The following is a 16,345-nucleotide window of genomic DNA, read 5'->3' as shown; positions in this document are numbered from 1 at the left end:
TTTGATGTCTTCTGACTTTTGGCCACAGGTCGCAGGCCTCTGGCTTGAAAGAAAGTGCCACCTCTTTTGCTGAGCCCCGCGGACAGACTGCCTCGCTGTTGCCCCCTCCCTAGGAGCGACCCCCAGAAAGAAGAGGACAGTGCCTTTAGTTACCCAGAGCGGCCACATCTCCCACAAAAGCCATGCCAGCCGTGCAAAATCATCTGCCTTCTGCTGCGGTCAGAAAGAGAGAAGGTTCACATCCAAACCCAAACTTTTTTTTTAGTTCAGCAAGAATCCTATTGAAGTTGATGAGAATTTTGCTTGAGCTGGAAGGGAAGGAATTGACTCTGAGAGAGTTGCCAGTTGAATAAGTAGCGTTGCGAGCTTTTCTGTACGCTCTGTTCTGCTGACTTGCATACAATATTGGAGTTTGGTAAATGTTCCAGTAAAAGTAATGCAGTAATCGGAGGAAGATAGACGACATGAGCATCCGCATTGCTGTGGCATTTCATCTTTTGGACAGAAAAGTTTTGTGGCCAGCTTTGGTTGCCTGGAATAAATAACAGTAACATGCTGTTAACTTGTGATATCCAAACCTTATAATGGTCCTTCATCTGTCCCCCACTGTTAGAAGTAGTCAGCCAGCAACATTTCAGTGCAACATCTCTCCACTGAAAGACCACAGCTTGTCGGCTGTGAAACAGGCTCTGGAAATGCCATCTTTGAAAACTTGTTTGGAAAAGAAAGCCTACAAATGAATGGGATATTTGATACAACACCTGCTACAAGAAATTTTGGAATATTTGTTGTGCTGTTTTGGAGCAGAAAATATTTTGAAATGGCACAATTTATTTGAAATGAGCAGTCTGGTTTTCAACCTACTCTTAAAAATATAAAAATTTTCAACCAGACCAATCTTAGCCCGGCTCCATATGTCTCCCTGTGCTGTAATTCCTCCCATACAGCCACAGATGATAAGACCTTAGTGCTTATGTTTGGAAGAACCTACACCTTCAGCTCTGCCTCTGTCAGTCTGTGTCTGTCTCCTTCTGGTTGTTAGATGGTTGTGATGTGCTGAGGACCCTGAGCTAGTTTTGAGGTAGTTGTCCTCTGGCTTGAAAACAGAAAGGACACCAACATGGTTTAATTCTTAGTGAGGCATCTACAACTGTGACTTTCTCTAGAGCCTCCCACACCTTGGACTAATAGAAGCAATAGCTAGTTACCTCCACACAATGCTGTAAGACCAGTATATTTTCCCAGAGCAGAGTAGGTGGTGAAGAATGAATAGGCTCTTTAGTTGTCTAACCTCCCAAGTGCATGTTTTTATGTTTAGTGGTAGAGCCCAAGGGCTATGGGCAGGCAAGAAAAACTCTGATTATTTTTTTTTTTTTATAAAGACAGCGTAGCACATGCTTGTTCCTTGGTACGGTCAGTGCTAGCAGCTGGAGGGGAGGTGGAATAATCATCAGCAATAAATCTTTGTGAGCCTCTAAAGAGCACTTCTAAAACCCAACATACAGCCAGGGAGTGCATTTTAACTAACAGCAAGTTCTGCACTTCCTCTTGGCAAAATTCACATTTCTTTGCTAGCACAGAGCAGTTGTTATACTTGCTAGGTGGGGAATACTTAGTTACTAACTAGGTTCTCCACCACAGTTTCTCTGGCCAGAAGGTTCCTGCTGCTGCTTCATTAGTATTAAGGAGCATCAGGTAGGTGCTGTGATGGCACGGAGATGCCAGCAAAGACCAACAGTTTGATCGAAGTCTGCAGCCTGACTGCTGCTTGCCAGCAAAGAAAGCTTGGTGGGCCGGGGCTGGCAGCAACCTCAGGCGATGGGATCTGCCGTGAGGCTCAGTGACGAACAGGCAGAGGGAAGGCAGGGCCAAATCTGACAAACCAGCTGCCATCTCCTGCATTGCTTGGCAATGTTTCTTGTTCAACCTTCGGGGTAGCGCAAACTGAAAAATCAGCTCAGGTAGGGATGGCTGCCAGGCACTGCCTAGCCCTGCAGATGATGCGCTGGCAGCAGCTGCTGCTCAAGATTTGGCTGCCCAGGAGGCAGCTGCTGCTTTACGGCGTGAACATCTGAGCTTTTCTGGGGTGCTTAAGCAAGTGTCTTTGCATTGGGATATCATATGGTCACTCAGCTCATGCTGAAGTTGGGGGATCATCGCAGCTGGATGAAATGCTCTTTTCTTCACTCTGGCTTTCAGGGAGCTGCTGCTTTGCTCTTGCTGCAGTGGCGATGGCTTAGATACAGGGCTGGTTTGGACCACAGCGGTGAGTATTTACAAACTAGCCTTGGAGTTGGTTTTCCAATCAGAAATGATAAACTCACAGCAGGAGAAACTACACAAGCTGCACTACATGGGAGGCTGAGCTCAATGATCCTAGTCTTCAAATCTATTTGATTTTTTACAAGTGCTCTGCAGTGCTTTAGTAGTAATTGAAGAGATCCAAAGCAATTATCCTCTTTCAGGAATGAGATACTAATGGTGGGGAGCTGAAGCAAGAAGAGAGCAAGTGATTAAGCTGATAATAGCGAAGGACTTTTATGTATTTGCTATCATGCAGTGTACGTTATTATTAGTGCTCACGATATGACCCTCTCTTGCCTTGGTTTTACGTGTGGATTTCCATATGAAGTGATTTAACCAGGGTTCTTCTGCGGTTCTTAGGAAAATACATGTGGATGTGCAAGGTCTATCACCAACATGTGAAGGTGATCAGCTACCTCTATGGAGCTGAGTGATGATACCAGGTTTTCATAACCCCATCGCTCACTGGGTCATGTTTGGATACTGTGTTTGCATTGGAGTAGATAGGAAAGGGGACAGAGGTCCTTGTGTCTAACCTGGCTTATAAAAGATCACCCATGCACTACTTTCTTACACAGTTAACATCTGGGTATCCACAACAGGTTTTGCAGTGATCAGCTCTGAAACTGGAATCCAGTGACCTTAGCAGCTCTCATTTGAGCTGAGAAGTCTGTATATTCTTTCATGTTAAAGTAATACAGTTTTCAGGTAGATTTAATTTTAAACAGCTGCCATGCTTACTTTGTATATTCTAGAACACCTCTGCAATCTGTATTTATATCACCGTGCATCTCAGTCTCTCTCAAACTTGACCCAATTTAGCCTTTCCATGCCTTATTTAACAGAAATATCATTATACAACCAGACACACTAAGGCACAAAGTAATTAAGTGACTTGCTCAAAGTAAAAAGTCCATAAGAAAAAACACAGAGAAAGGAACCGCTCTTTCTATCCACAAAGACCATAAGATTCATTTCCTTTTGTGTGCATCTTGAAGCAGAGAATAATGTTTTGTGTGTTTTAATGCAGTGACTGCCATGCTGCAACATGCAAGAATATCAGCTCTGCACTTCAGCGAAGCCTATGGAAAACACTGAATATGCAAGTGTAAGCGCAGGCAGAATTTGGCTCGTCATCTTAACAGGGGGAGGCCAGGCTCCATGAGCGCATAGCTCTGTGCAAAGCTGCGGGGAATAAACATACTTTCCTCAGCCTGCTGTAGTTAACACCTCGCCATCCATGCCAGCCTCTGAAATCTTAAAGCTAAGAAGTTGTGCCCCGGGGTTTGTTTGGGTTTTGTTGGTTTTCTTAACCCAAATGGTGGCTGACAAACTGATGTAGTTGTTACAAGGCGGCCAGTTCCAACGTGCAAAGCTTTAAACCCGCTGGCCTTTATGAACCTGAGGGCTCCGGCACTGGGTCTGGGCAAGAGCTGAAAATAAAGCTAGCGGAGGGAGGCAGCTCCCTAGCTATTACTCAGAGCTCTGTTGAGTTTGTTTTGGACTCTTCAGCTGATCTTACAGTCTGCTCTTGGACATGTCTTCTTTTCTGTAAATACATATCTACAGTAAAAGTGGTAAGCTTTAGTCACACGGGGCTGCACCGCTTAGCTCTGATCAAGTAGGGATTGTGCCACAGAGGGGTAGGAAAACTATTTCACCGTATAAATGTACAGATGTTTATGGTCCACAAGCAGAAATGGTGGCTCTTGGATAACTCCTGCCTGAGATTTGTGGGATGTCCCCATCGCTGTTCTGCCCGCTGCAATGCTCGTGCTCTCTGTACCCGGTTAGTCACGCCGTATTTGTGTGTGCGCCCAGCGAGAGCTCAGGCCGACACGTGCCGCTCAAGCTCCTCGCGCCGTGCCCTCCTCGGGCTGCAGAGCTGCCGCTTGCTCTCCCTTCCCCTCTTCCCTTTCCTTCTTTCCTTTCCAGGCTTGGGAAAGAAGTTCTGTGAGTATGGGAGAAGGAGAAACTAAAATAGCTGTGTGGCTCGATCCTTTACGTTCCCAGTTACAAAACAGTTTTAAGTGCCATATTTATTTTTTTTTTCCAAGAAAGCTTTCCCTACCAGCCCCCGCCTCCACTTAGGGTGGCTATGTATTTGCCAGCCCTTGAAAGGCTTGGTGCTTGAGTTCTTAAATAAGGCTGACCAATTTTGTAACCCTTAAAAGCTTTGTAATGCAGCTATTGATCAGCAGGGGAACCAGAGCTCTTGAAGCTGCTCATGCTTGGTTCAGTGGTGCAGCATGGAGGCATGTGAGCTGAGCCTTACAATACCTCTGCACTCTACAAAACAAAGCTTGTCGTCTTAAATGAGGATACCGACGCACAGACACTGAGTGACCGTTCCCCGAGCTGATGACGGAGGACTTTGTTAAAGTCGTGTTGTGCTTTATTTCTATGTCTGGGCCCAGCCCACTGGCCTACTCTCTCAGGACTCTGTCTGGGTCCAGAATCTATTCCGGTTCCCACACTCATATATTATGTTTTCTGATGCTTTTTGCCTAAACATAGCTTCTGGTGATTGGAGCCAACTACGGAGGGCTCCTACACCATCCAGCATGAATGCAAAGACTGGATAGGCAAGCAGGAGGGAACCAGGAGGGAAGACGACTTGAGAAAGGAGAGTTAGTGAAATAATTTATTATTAGGCTTTTAAAGCATACTTTCTAATCATAGCAGTGCACCTCTGGTGATACAACTCTTTGTCAACACAGTCTTCCTACGGAGCTGACACAGATGGCATTTGAAACGTGGCCAGATGCTTTATTAAGGAAGCGAAACACTCGCCCACTGACTGTCCTGCACAGGCTCCTGCTGGCACCGTGAATATATTTGGCTTGTAGCTCCAACCTGCAACCATGCTAGAGCAGGATCTCATGGACATTTGGGAGGTTGCAGCTGGGAAGCAGGCACTGGCAACGGTACGAGAGCTAGAGTGCTCAGTCCAGCTCTGGGAGACAGGATTGTCACCCTTGCTGGGGTGAGAAGTGTGTGGGTACATGGTGCGAGCAAAAGGGCTGTATTACACAAACCCACACGGCTTTTCACGTGTCTCCATGTGATCAATAGTAATGATGCAAAAAAATGAAGAAAAACATCTCCTACAAATACTCAGCACAGTTTGAGCTGGTCATCACAAAGCTTGAGACAGATATAGCTAGCAGGATCCCTATGGTGCTCCAGGTGAAGGTCTACCAAACCCCATTTTCTCTGCCTCTTTGGAGGAATAGTCTAGCCAATCTCCTACCACTTCTACATCGCATGAAAGAATTTGTCATCAAGCCATCTTACAGTAGTGTCAGAAATCTTCCCCAGAGTGCAGAAAAACATTGTCTTTCTCTTCCATCATCAAAATAAATCAGTAAGTGTGCTCAAATTCTCAGCTTGTTCTTCTCTTTGTATTAAAGTGCTGCTACATGAGATAGGTGTGTACGGCCAGAAAGCAAATGAGCACCTTGCCGCACAAAAGCAAATTACAGGCTTTATTTCTCCAGGTATCTGCTGTTCGCACCATCAGGTTAAGTAAATCTCAAATATTATAAGGAGTTCCTCACCATATGGGAAAAATCTAGGAAACTGGGATAGGGTGGTGTCTGGAATGGTGCAGGGGGGAGAAAAGGGGTGGATGCAAATGGCAGCAAAACTTAGATGGAGTGTACTAGCACTACAGATGGTTTGGAAGACTTCAGATGTTTGAAGGAGAACTTTTTAACCCCCAGAAGCATAGAACATTTGGGAAAGAAATTGAATTTTTCTGTGGCATTTTAAAGTGAGTTAGAAGCATTGATGCAAGAATTGCAGTATTGTGTTTGAAGATATGTTATTTGGAAATATGCAATCCATTTTTGTCTTACAAACATATGAAAAGCAATACAGTTTGTGCTCCAAACAGAAAAACCTTCTTATTATCAATTAATTGATAATTATCTATTTGGTGTGTATTATGACGTCTTAGCGAGTTGTTTCTTCCCTTTCATGACCTGTAGCACCTCCCCCCCCCCCAACATATCTAGTTAAATCTATAGTAACAAAATATTCTATTTACCTGCATTTTGAATAACCAGTCTATTGTGACAGAATTGGAATACAGTAGAAAGAAAACAGCATAGCAATGAGGAAGAGTATGTGATCATAATCAAGACAGGAGCCCCATTAGCACTGGGCAGACTGCTGCACTTTCCTCTGAGAACCTGTGAGCTGTCAGTCCCTTAGGCGTCTTTTATCCGGATGAGTCTTAATGGATATTGGCAGGCCCTACATATTAAATACATCCAGCTTCTTGATTTTATTCAGATCAGCACTCTTCAAAGCAATGCGTCTCTCAGCTGAAGGAAATCCCTGCTCTATTAATGGTGTGTCTGGGACTGCTTTCGCTCTTATCACCATGAAATCAGGACTTGTGTGGATACTGCAGGAAACTTGGAGCGTGACTCAAACACAGAACGTGAACTGTGTCAGATCCAAGACTGGGAAGGAAGAAAATGGGGGCTTCGGGCCCTGCTTGCTTCTTTCTTATAATGTCATCTGCTTAACATGCAGAGCGTTTATCTCTACAAATTCTCCGGTTTGTACTGGTGTCTCCTGCTTTTCTTTAATATAATTGTAAGGATCTACTTTGGCATGTGTGTATTAGCCTTAATGGAAGCATTAGTGTCGCTATTGCTCGGGGTGGGAATGACCACAATACTTCAGGGAAATAAGAAATGGAGACAGTATGCCAACTCAGCTGACTTTCAGATGGAGATGGCTCTATAGTATTCAAGGATTAGCACAGGATTTCTTTGCCCCGTACTGCCCACGCCAGTTGAGCTGGGTCTGGCTTTGCTGATAAGCAAGTATTGATATTGAACAGAGACAGGCCACAAAAGGCCTCCCTAAGCTCCTTGAGAAGGGGATATTACCACTGAGACAACGTTGTGGCTGTTAGGTGCCAACCGGATTTCCACAGTGAGAATAAAATGAGGAAATAATGTATTGTTTCCAAGAAGTAGCACATCATAATTTGTTCTTGGGGGTATTAAAGCTATGGAGTATTATCATAATACTCCGATTTATTTTTCACTATTGTTAATGGCTTTAGTCATCTTCCTTTGCAATCTACTTAAAAGACTGATGATGTTACAATGACATTTTCTCATTTTAGGCTCTTCTTTTTTCCTCCTTCTTTTCCTCGCCTGTTATTATGAAATAACAGGCAAAAGAAGGAACAGACTAACTCATTTTCTGTGCTGGGTGTAGCTTTTGGGGAATGGTACCATTTGCACTCTGTTTAGTATGCACACACCCGTTATCTTCAGGACCAGACAAGGCAACACCCTATGGTGAAACTGCTACATAGAAAGCACTGATAGCTTTGAAAACTGAAAAGATAAGTAAGATTTGCAAAGCCTAGGTTTTTCCAGCTAAACAGCTACCCAAGAAAGTAGAGGGGATTTTTTTAAGGTCTACAAGAATGCAGCAATAAGACAAGAGAATTGTTGCACCTTTATACATATCACTGGCTTAATGAAGCATGTTGAACGTTGTGAAATAATTCGTTTCTGACAACGAGACCTCCTGGCATCTCTGAGGATCGCGCTAAACAGAGAAATTGGATGTACAAGACACTGACTTCTTGCAAAAATCCTTGAAGAGCCCATTTCTAAAGGAAATCACTACTGCTGTGAAAGGTAATAAAAAAATTGGGAAGCAAGTGAAATTCCGGCAAGCAGCTGTGTAACACACAACAGGGAACTCTGGCTCTGGGCAGCATCATTGTCCTGCTGGCATGCTGTCTCAGCTCCCCTACCCTGCCAACCCCTCCAGCTGCAGGGTCCTGACTTCTTGCAACCCCCTCAAAGCGACAGCGCAGCTCTGCCGGTGTCAGTCATAGCAGATGCACAATTTCCAGAAGAGTCTCTAGCAGCCGCATGCACAAACCCCTCTGATTTTAGATGGAATTTGTGCTGCAGTTTTAGATACTTTGGAAAATTTCCACCAGCATCTATGTTAGACCTGTACTGCATTGCTGACGCTTGGGAAAGCTTTCTGCAAACTGAACACCAGCATGGAAACTCTCTGCTTTCCTCTCTTCTTTGGGATGGCATGCGGTCTTTCTAATCCTTAAGCTTTTTGCAAATGCTTCAGTTTAAAAAATGGGAGTGTGTGTGGGGGGTGTATCCTTATCCTCTTCCTTTTCTTTTTCTAACCCCTATTGTTTTAATTTCCTGATTTGTGGAATTTCAGCTTGCACTGAAAAATACCGAGAAATGTTTGAACACGTGAGCTTCTCGAGTCCAAAACTGTGGCAAGTGATGTAAAAACCCAACAAAAGTTCTGATTAATTTCAGAACTTATTGTTTTATTCTGCTTTCAATTCTTCCTTAGAAATGCCAAGTTATGACAAGGTACGTCAAGCTTGGGAATTTTGAAGCCATTTATTGTGAAACACTGAAAGCCTGACAATAATGAATAATCTCTTGCTTTTCTCTTTTTGAAAATGCATGTGGAAAGCCATCTAGCCAGATTTGGAGCTCCCTGACATGGCTGTCCCTCCACAGAAGTCCACTCCCACAGTGTGTCAATATGCCTGAAGGCAGAAAGGGACACATGGGAATATCTTAAAATGCTAATGTATGCTAATGGCTACCCACAAAATGGATGTGAGGGGTATTAGTACCAGGTGAGGAGCATCCCCTCATCTTTCCATCCAGAAAGTAAGTGTGCGGCTCCCTTACAGCGAGGTGGGAGGATAACCTCAACTGTTGACATTCATGTTGGCTTTCCATCTTGCCACCCCCAGCATTGCTCCCTTGAGGCTGTCAAGCAGGAATCGGATGCAGGCTGGCATGGTCATGTCAGTTCATTACCTGACAGCGTAGATAAGCTCAGGGGAAATCTAAGCACGGTTAACAGATATCAGCTAATTGGGTTTGGTTCCCTCTGGATGCTACCGCACATTAGAAAGTAATTCGGCAAGAGGTTTAAGTGAACGTTTTGCCCTTGTTTTCTAATGCGTGTCAACAGGTTTTCGGAAATAACTTGCATCTCTGTGGAGTATATCCCTGAGAAAAAGTAGGTAGGTGCCTGGCTGCTGTCAATGTGCTGAGGGAGCAGATTACTTACCCTCTCTTGACCTTCTGAAAATATCAGCCAGGAAGTTTAACTGCGTGTTAGTGTGGGGCTGACAGTGCCAGCTTCTTTGCTGTTGTTTTCAAGGTCAGCTCTAATTGACCTTGCCTTTGCTTCATTTAGTTGCTCACATTGCTTCCTTTTGATTCCCCGTCTGTGCTCTCATAGTTGGGATTTCCACGTTCCCACACTGTCTTTTGGTTAAACCGATTCCTGCTTACCTCCTCCCATTCTGCTTGTGCAGTCTCCTCCTCCTCTCCCCCTCCCTCCTGCCTGTTCTCTTTCTTCAGGACTCACTAATTCACCTGTGCCTTGTTTATTTTTTCACCATCCTGAAATACAGCCCCGATCCCCGACCTGCAGCCCTACAGCCCAGATGCCCACTGTTTTCCCAGCTAGCTTTCGGGAGCAGCTGTTTCACACAGCAGCAGATTACTCCTGCGTGGTTGGGAGGCAGCTGCTGTGTTGCAACTTGAGGAACTCAACAGGAGCTTCTACCTCACCTGGAAGCAGCCCATGGGCTGTATTTCAGCCGTGCAGGGAACTACGGGCCTTCCTTTGGGCAGGTTTGTGCCTGGCACAGCGTTAAGTAGGCGACTTGTCTCCACGTGAGCCATAGGAAGATACTGGTGTGCACAGAGGCAAGGTACAACCTGATGGTGTAGAGCCAGCAGCTCTCCTACCTGTGGCTCTGGAGTGACAAAATATCACTTAGCAGATTTGTCTTGCTTCTGAAAGAGCTGTTGGCTCCTGGCCTTGTCGAAGTTACAGCCCTGCTTGCTTGCTTGACCTATACATACATCGGGTGGATGCCGTGCTGGGAGAGCTGCACAGAGCCAGATCTGGCCTGACCTGCTGAGCCCTCGGGATGTCTACGGGGAGTTTCAAGCAGTAGGAAAATGAGCTCCTAACCTACTCAGCCTGTGCCTGTATGAAAGTGCCTTCTGCTGGAAGTTAAATAACAGCAAGTGTGCATCATGCAGAAGCAGACCGTGAGGTTTTCCAGTAAGCAAAGGAATCTGCAGGCAGTTTACGCAGCTCCCATTGCAGAAAAGGTCTCTGTGGCGGCACTAATGGCAATCAATAAATCAATGCAGCGAAGCCACCGATTACCTCATTTTTTAAAAAAGAGAAAGTCTATTTTAATTGCATTACCCAGCTCATTAGAAAAACGTAGGTACTGAGAGGACAGTGTGTGCCATCGCTTTGACAGACCTGAAGTCAAAGTTGCTGGCGGGTTTGCCATCCCCCCGCCCAGAGCGGAGCCAGGCGTTACTCTCCGCTGCAGCAGTGTCATCCCATTTGAATTTAGCCTCCGCGTGCTTTGCTGGAGGGAGATTTCCCCGTGACATCAGTTGCTTAGGTTTTCTCTCCTTCTTTCCCGAGCCAACGGCACACAGCCCAGTTTTCGCAGCCTTCGAGGCAGTGCCAGCCAGCAGAGGGAAAGGCCAGCTTCAGTGCAGCGTCCCAAACGCTCTGGACAAGAGAGTTTTGCCAGTTCCCAGTGTCTCCTGGGCAACATCTTCCGCTACCAAACCCCCAGTGGAAAAAAAAATGATGGGTCACTGTAAATATCACAGTTTAAAAGTGTCCAGGAGGCAAGTGGGCATGGCCCTGCAGTAGGTATGATAAATTGTTTATTCTAAACAGTACCCTGAAGGGCACAACTTGGGAAGCCCTGTTGCAGAGGAAACCTGCTGAGTGCCTTCCAGGAGCATCGCTGGGTACTCTGCCCCTTCCCAGCCCTGGGACATCCTATGCCACGTGCCTCTATGCCCTTCTTCCACAGGGCAGAGCAGAGATATTTGCCCATCGCTTTACTTGCCAGTGCTTTGCAAGGAGCCTACGTTCTTTTGGAGAGTGCAAATCTCACAGAGGAGGAAGCAGCCATGCAAGCGCCTGGCAGTGGGGGAGAAACATTTTCAAGGGTGTGCAAGTCCTGCTGGACCCTGTCCCAAGGATACCGGCTTGTGGAAAGAGCCTTGTCCAGTCTGTATGGCTGGGGCCAGGTTCCCTCCCGTGGCTGAGAGCTGCCACAGCAGGAACCGGCAGCTCCCTGTGATGCTGTGCAAGGAGCAGGTATCTTGTGCTAAAACCGCTTCTCCTGAGACTGGTATGGAAATTACGTCCTACCTCTTGCCAGGTAACGCGAAGGTCCTCCGAGAGAGCCTGCCTAATTGCTGTACGCAGTAATGGGATAGTCACGCGGAGCCCTTCCGACGGTAGTCAGATCTCTGGGATGCTCCTCTTAACCAGGACTGGACCTACTCTTGAGTGGACTGGCATTAAAGTGAGGGGATTTTTCTTATTTGTCTTGTGGAAGGTAGAAAACACAGTTTCCTGAGCAGAGGACAGTGCAGTGCATTCTTACCCAGCCCGTAGTATACCAATCCCCCAAAGTCTTTGTAGGCTCTACACTCTGGTCATCCCAGACAGGTAACTGGTGCTGGCTCTCTGCTGGCACTCACAGTTAACTGTGGTAGGACATGAGTAGGCCAAGTGCTGTGTGTATATATGCATGAGGTAAGTAGCTGGCTCGTAATTGATGGATAATATATGTTACCTGCTTCTTGGAACAGCTGCTGCATAAACAGACCGTGTACTGAAGTGCTCACCAGTGCATGCATTTGCTGATGTTGTAAAGTCACCAGGCATGCCAGGACCAGGCGGGAAGTCAGCACAATGCCTCGAGATACGTTATCGACTGTAAATGTGGCAGGAAGTCATTAAAGATTTCCTGAGCTATTCCCTGGGAAAAGACTACCTCCAGGCTCCGGCAAAGTCAGAGGAGTTGTACTGCCAGGGCTGAGAAATCAAAAGAAAAATTGCTCTAATAAGCTGATGTCAGCAGCTTCAGCAGGGAACACTCTGCTCCAGATGGATCCTGTGCCCACAGGATCGGGGTGGTGACGGATGACGAGATTTGGGGGACATGTGCCAAGGGGCCCTTTGTAGCTCGCTTACTCCAGGCAGGCTCATCCGAGCCTCCCTAAGGCTCGGGGGGCTGAGAGAGGTACAGACATAGACAGGTCTGGATCCTCTGTCTCTAAAGCTTCGTAAATCCCTGTAGGTGAAAATAAACGATAGCTTGTTTTAAGCAAGCTGTTTGGTTGCTCCATGAGCTCTCAGCCACAGGTCCAGGAGGAAGGTTCGCAGACACCGAGGTCTCTTGGACCAACTGGGAAAATACAATATCCTGCCGTCAGGAGGCAACTGGAGACTGGGACAAGAGCGTGAGCAGTGAGGGAGGCCAAACCAGGCAGGTCAAGGCAAGGAGCTCCAGCGTTTGTAGGGGGCTCATTCAAAAAGGATTCAAGGGGGTCGGGGCATGGTTTAGCGATGATACCAGGAATCCATGTGACTCATCTCACTTGATGTATGGGATAACTCTCACTTTTGTTGCTGTGGCTATGTCTGTCTTGAAAAATATTTATGTTTTACTAGCAATATGTTTTTTTCTTTTTCCCTAAATCTCACCAACCAGCCTCTGGTCAAGACTCAAAGGCTGTCTCAGCAGATAAAAGGTCTTGGGGAATTACTGGGGAAAACTCATTTCTGGGCTATGCCTGCAGGTGAAAATTTATTTTAAAGTAACAACTAACCCTGTGAGATTATTTAACTACTGAAAAACGTAGTGTTCTGGGTAAAAATAAAGTCATCGTACTCAGTCAAGGGAGAAAAGCCAAGTAATTATATTTCACAGTGTTCATTTTCTCACTGGAAAAGATGAGCAGAGTAAAAGACCTTTCTTGTTAAAACAGAAAACCCAACAACAGAAAAAAAAAAAAAGTATGTGAAGATTAGACAGCCAAACTAGTTTTGAGTACTTGCAAAAATCCTACAAGTGAACTTGTACAATCAGGTAGTCTGCTGTGTCTAGCAACCACCAGCATGCACCTGGCTCAAAGTCTAATTTTGAGTGCCGAGAGCAGCAGGGACAGAAACGAGTAGTTTGAAGCTGCCACTGAACTTGATCAAGATGTGTATGGGGATTTTTCCACTATTTCTTTTCTATAAGCTATTTCAATTTAGGATGTTTGTTCCTTAAATTCAGAGCCTTGCTTACAAGCCTGCCAAAGATGATACAACTTTTTACCCTGTTGGATCATTTGCTGGTTACTCTGCAACAAGGACGTGTTATTTCCAACACACAAAATATCAGAAATAAGCTGTCTCTCTTTTGAAAATTAACACTTATGGTCAGAATAATTTTTCTTTCCCCACAGTGAACAGTTATAGAATTGTTAGCCCCTAAACTAGTGCAAGGTAGTCTGCCCTGACCGGAAAATGTTTTGGGATGAGAGAGTGCCACAAAATATATTTTGTCCTATCTGTTTGGCTGTACCAGTGTAGCATACTGCATAGAAACCAGTAGTCCTTTTTCCTCTCGTTGTTGATTAAGGTACCCATTTAAAAGGCCAAAGGAGATTTTCTTATCTCAGACTCACATTATGTATCTCATGTATGTGTCTTTTATTCTTTTCCCACAGGAGAGAAAGAAAATATTGCTGAAAAACTGAGGCATATTTCTCCAGCAGGATTTCAAGGGGGAAAGCCTGCCTACCTGGACAGCACAAAGGTACCCTACACGCACACAGAAACGTTCCCGGGGACCGGTGACACTGTTCTCCAGCTTCGCTCTTGCTGAGAAGGTTTCCGCACAGCACTGCAACAATGAATTTCCTCCGGAGGCGTCTCTCAGACAGTAGTTTCGTGGCAAATTTGCCCAACGGCTACATGATGGACTTGCAGCGCCCTGACAATTCCACGAGCTCCCCGGTTTCTCCTGCCATGGAGAGAAAGCACCCGCAGCCACCGCAGCCCTCGCTCTCTTCCTCTACTGGCACGAGCATCTTCAGCTCCATCTCCAGTGCCATGAAGCAAACCACACAAGCGGCTGCAGGACTAATTGACCACTCAGCCAGCCCCGCACCGCCTGTGGCCCAGAAACCCAAGATCCTCCTGGTGATCGACGATGCACACACGGACTGGTAAGTCATCACGGTCCTCCCTGCTGAATTCAGCTCCACAAAGTTTGGGGGGTGAGAGGGATCTGGGAAGCACGGGGCATCTGCAGGGGAGGTACACAGATACTTTCACATCTAGGTCGCCAACTCTGGCTCTAGGTTGGTGTCTGTCCAATGACCTGCCTAAATGGCAGAGTAGGCTTTTCTCTCATATTTCTTGAAAGAAATGTTCATTTGGTACTCATTGACAAACTTCTTCATAGGCTCAATGTATGAGCACACGTAGGGCGTTTTTGGCTCAGCAGGCTTAGCCGAGCTGTCACATCGAGCGATGGTCCTACGAGGTCACAGCTGAAGGTATGTTAGTGACGTGGTTCAGGACCTTAGCCTACTGCTTGTGCTGGCTCCAGAAGTGAAAAGGGACTCCCCTCTCCATCTTTCTCTCTCTTAAGCTTTTCCCTGTGTTCAAATTTGTACATAAATTCATAAAAGATAACCCAAGCCTACTACTACTAATAGTAATGACTGGAGTTCATTCGCTGCTCCAGGGTCCTTTACTTGCTAAGCATAGTGGGTATTGGCAAAAGACTGTCAGGCTCACCTAAGCCCCAAATTTATCTTGTTGATGCAGGTCTCTGTTTACAAACAAAAGTTTGGAAGTTTGTTTCCTGTGGTATGGAAGTTTGTTTCCTGTGGTATTGGGTAGCAGAGGACACTTTCCAAATGATAGAAGAACTAAAGTCTTCCAAAATGTTAGAGAAATTACTTACTGCTTGCAGTGTGCTCCCTTTCAAAGTCAGCTGGTTTAGAAAACTTTAGGCAAGATGGCCAAGAGACCTATTTGGGGGAAAATCTTGAGCATGTGTTGAGGAGATGCTTATTGTTTTGTCTGCCAGCTTGTCACAACACAGAAAAAAAGGGTAGCATAGGCATGGGGACCATATTGAAGATTTCAAAATGAAAGAAGTTGGGTTAGCAGGTCTTGGCCAAGGGAGATTATTTTATTCTTTTCATCCAGCACTACTCTTCAGTGAAGTCGTCACCTCTGCTTTCCCAGGAGAGTGGGGACAAGGTGGGACCTGCCTCTCCGGGTGTATCTTCAAAAAGCAAGAGCTTAGCTCTTAGCCAAAAAGGCGCAATGACCGACTACAACTAGGTCAGGCTTCTTGAGCCAACTTGAAGTAAGAGAGGGAAAACGGTGGGCTTTTTCTCAAAGGAAAAACAACTTTTTAATGGAGTGGGCAAGTCCCCGACAAGGTGGTTGTCTTTCAAACATTTCACTGGCATAGTGTCTTTTATTATAGTAGCAGCCTCCTAATACCAGATAGTTCAGTTGGCAACACCAGTCCGGCTCAACCCTAATCTCTTCTTCCCCGGTGCACCTGCAAGTGTCCCAGCAGGCTGATGGTCACCAACCTCCGTCTCTGCTTGGCTTCTTTGCAGTTCCTTGAAGATGCTGCCAGGTGGCAGTCCCTTAACATAGCATCCTCCAGCTGGGGAAGGGAGGGCCTCTAATGCAGAGCTCTAGCATCTGGGGCTTAGCCGGCACTGCTTAGTGCAAACACTGTAATCAGAGAGGAAAGCCCTAGCTCAAAGGCCGATCTAGTTTTTTCTTGAGATTAATGGTGCTGAAGGTAGTCTGGGAAAGGGGAAAGGACAAGGAGGGGTTGGACTCTGTTGCAGTGTTTTCATGTCTTAAAATACTCACTGCACTCAAAACCCTGCCTTTATATCTCCCAGCTGCTGTTCTGTCATGCAGGCTTCGTGGTCTGTGAGCTGAGCTTGCCCAAGCAGCAGCAGCTGGGAGATATAAAGAGGAGGTACGCCTACCCGTGCTGTCTTCGCTCCTCCGCTCACGTGTAAGCACTCCACATGTCCTGCTGTGTAGGCTATCCCTCTACTGTCTGTAACTCAGCAGTTTCTACACATGATGCGGGACCCCTTTCATTCGTCCCAGC

At 46.0% G+C, this 16,345-nt stretch overlaps 1 protein-coding gene across 3 annotated transcripts in view; it reads left to right on the top strand.

Annotated features, from left to right (window-relative positions):
* Positions 1-16,345, top strand: part of SYN3 (synapsin III) — a 264,723-nt gene that overhangs the window by 68,574 nt on the left and 179,804 nt on the right. For all 3 annotated transcript variants that reach the window (XM_049822562.1, XM_049822561.1, XM_049822560.1), the window contains one exon: positions 13,911-14,411. In XM_049822562.1, coding sequence (XP_049678519.1) covers positions 14,095-14,411 — 317 coding nt within the window. In that variant the 5' untranslated portion in view covers positions 13,911-14,094. The remainder of the gene's footprint in view (positions 1-13,910; positions 14,412-16,345) is intronic.

Source organism: Accipiter gentilis, chromosome 18 (genome assembly GCF_929443795.1).
Source record: "Accipiter gentilis chromosome 18, bAccGen1.1, whole genome shotgun sequence".
Lineage (NCBI taxonomy): Eukaryota > Metazoa > Chordata > Aves > Accipitriformes > Accipitridae > Astur > Astur gentilis.
Note: the sequence above shows the minus strand (reverse complement) of the source record. Positions and strands in the feature narration are given on the sequence as shown.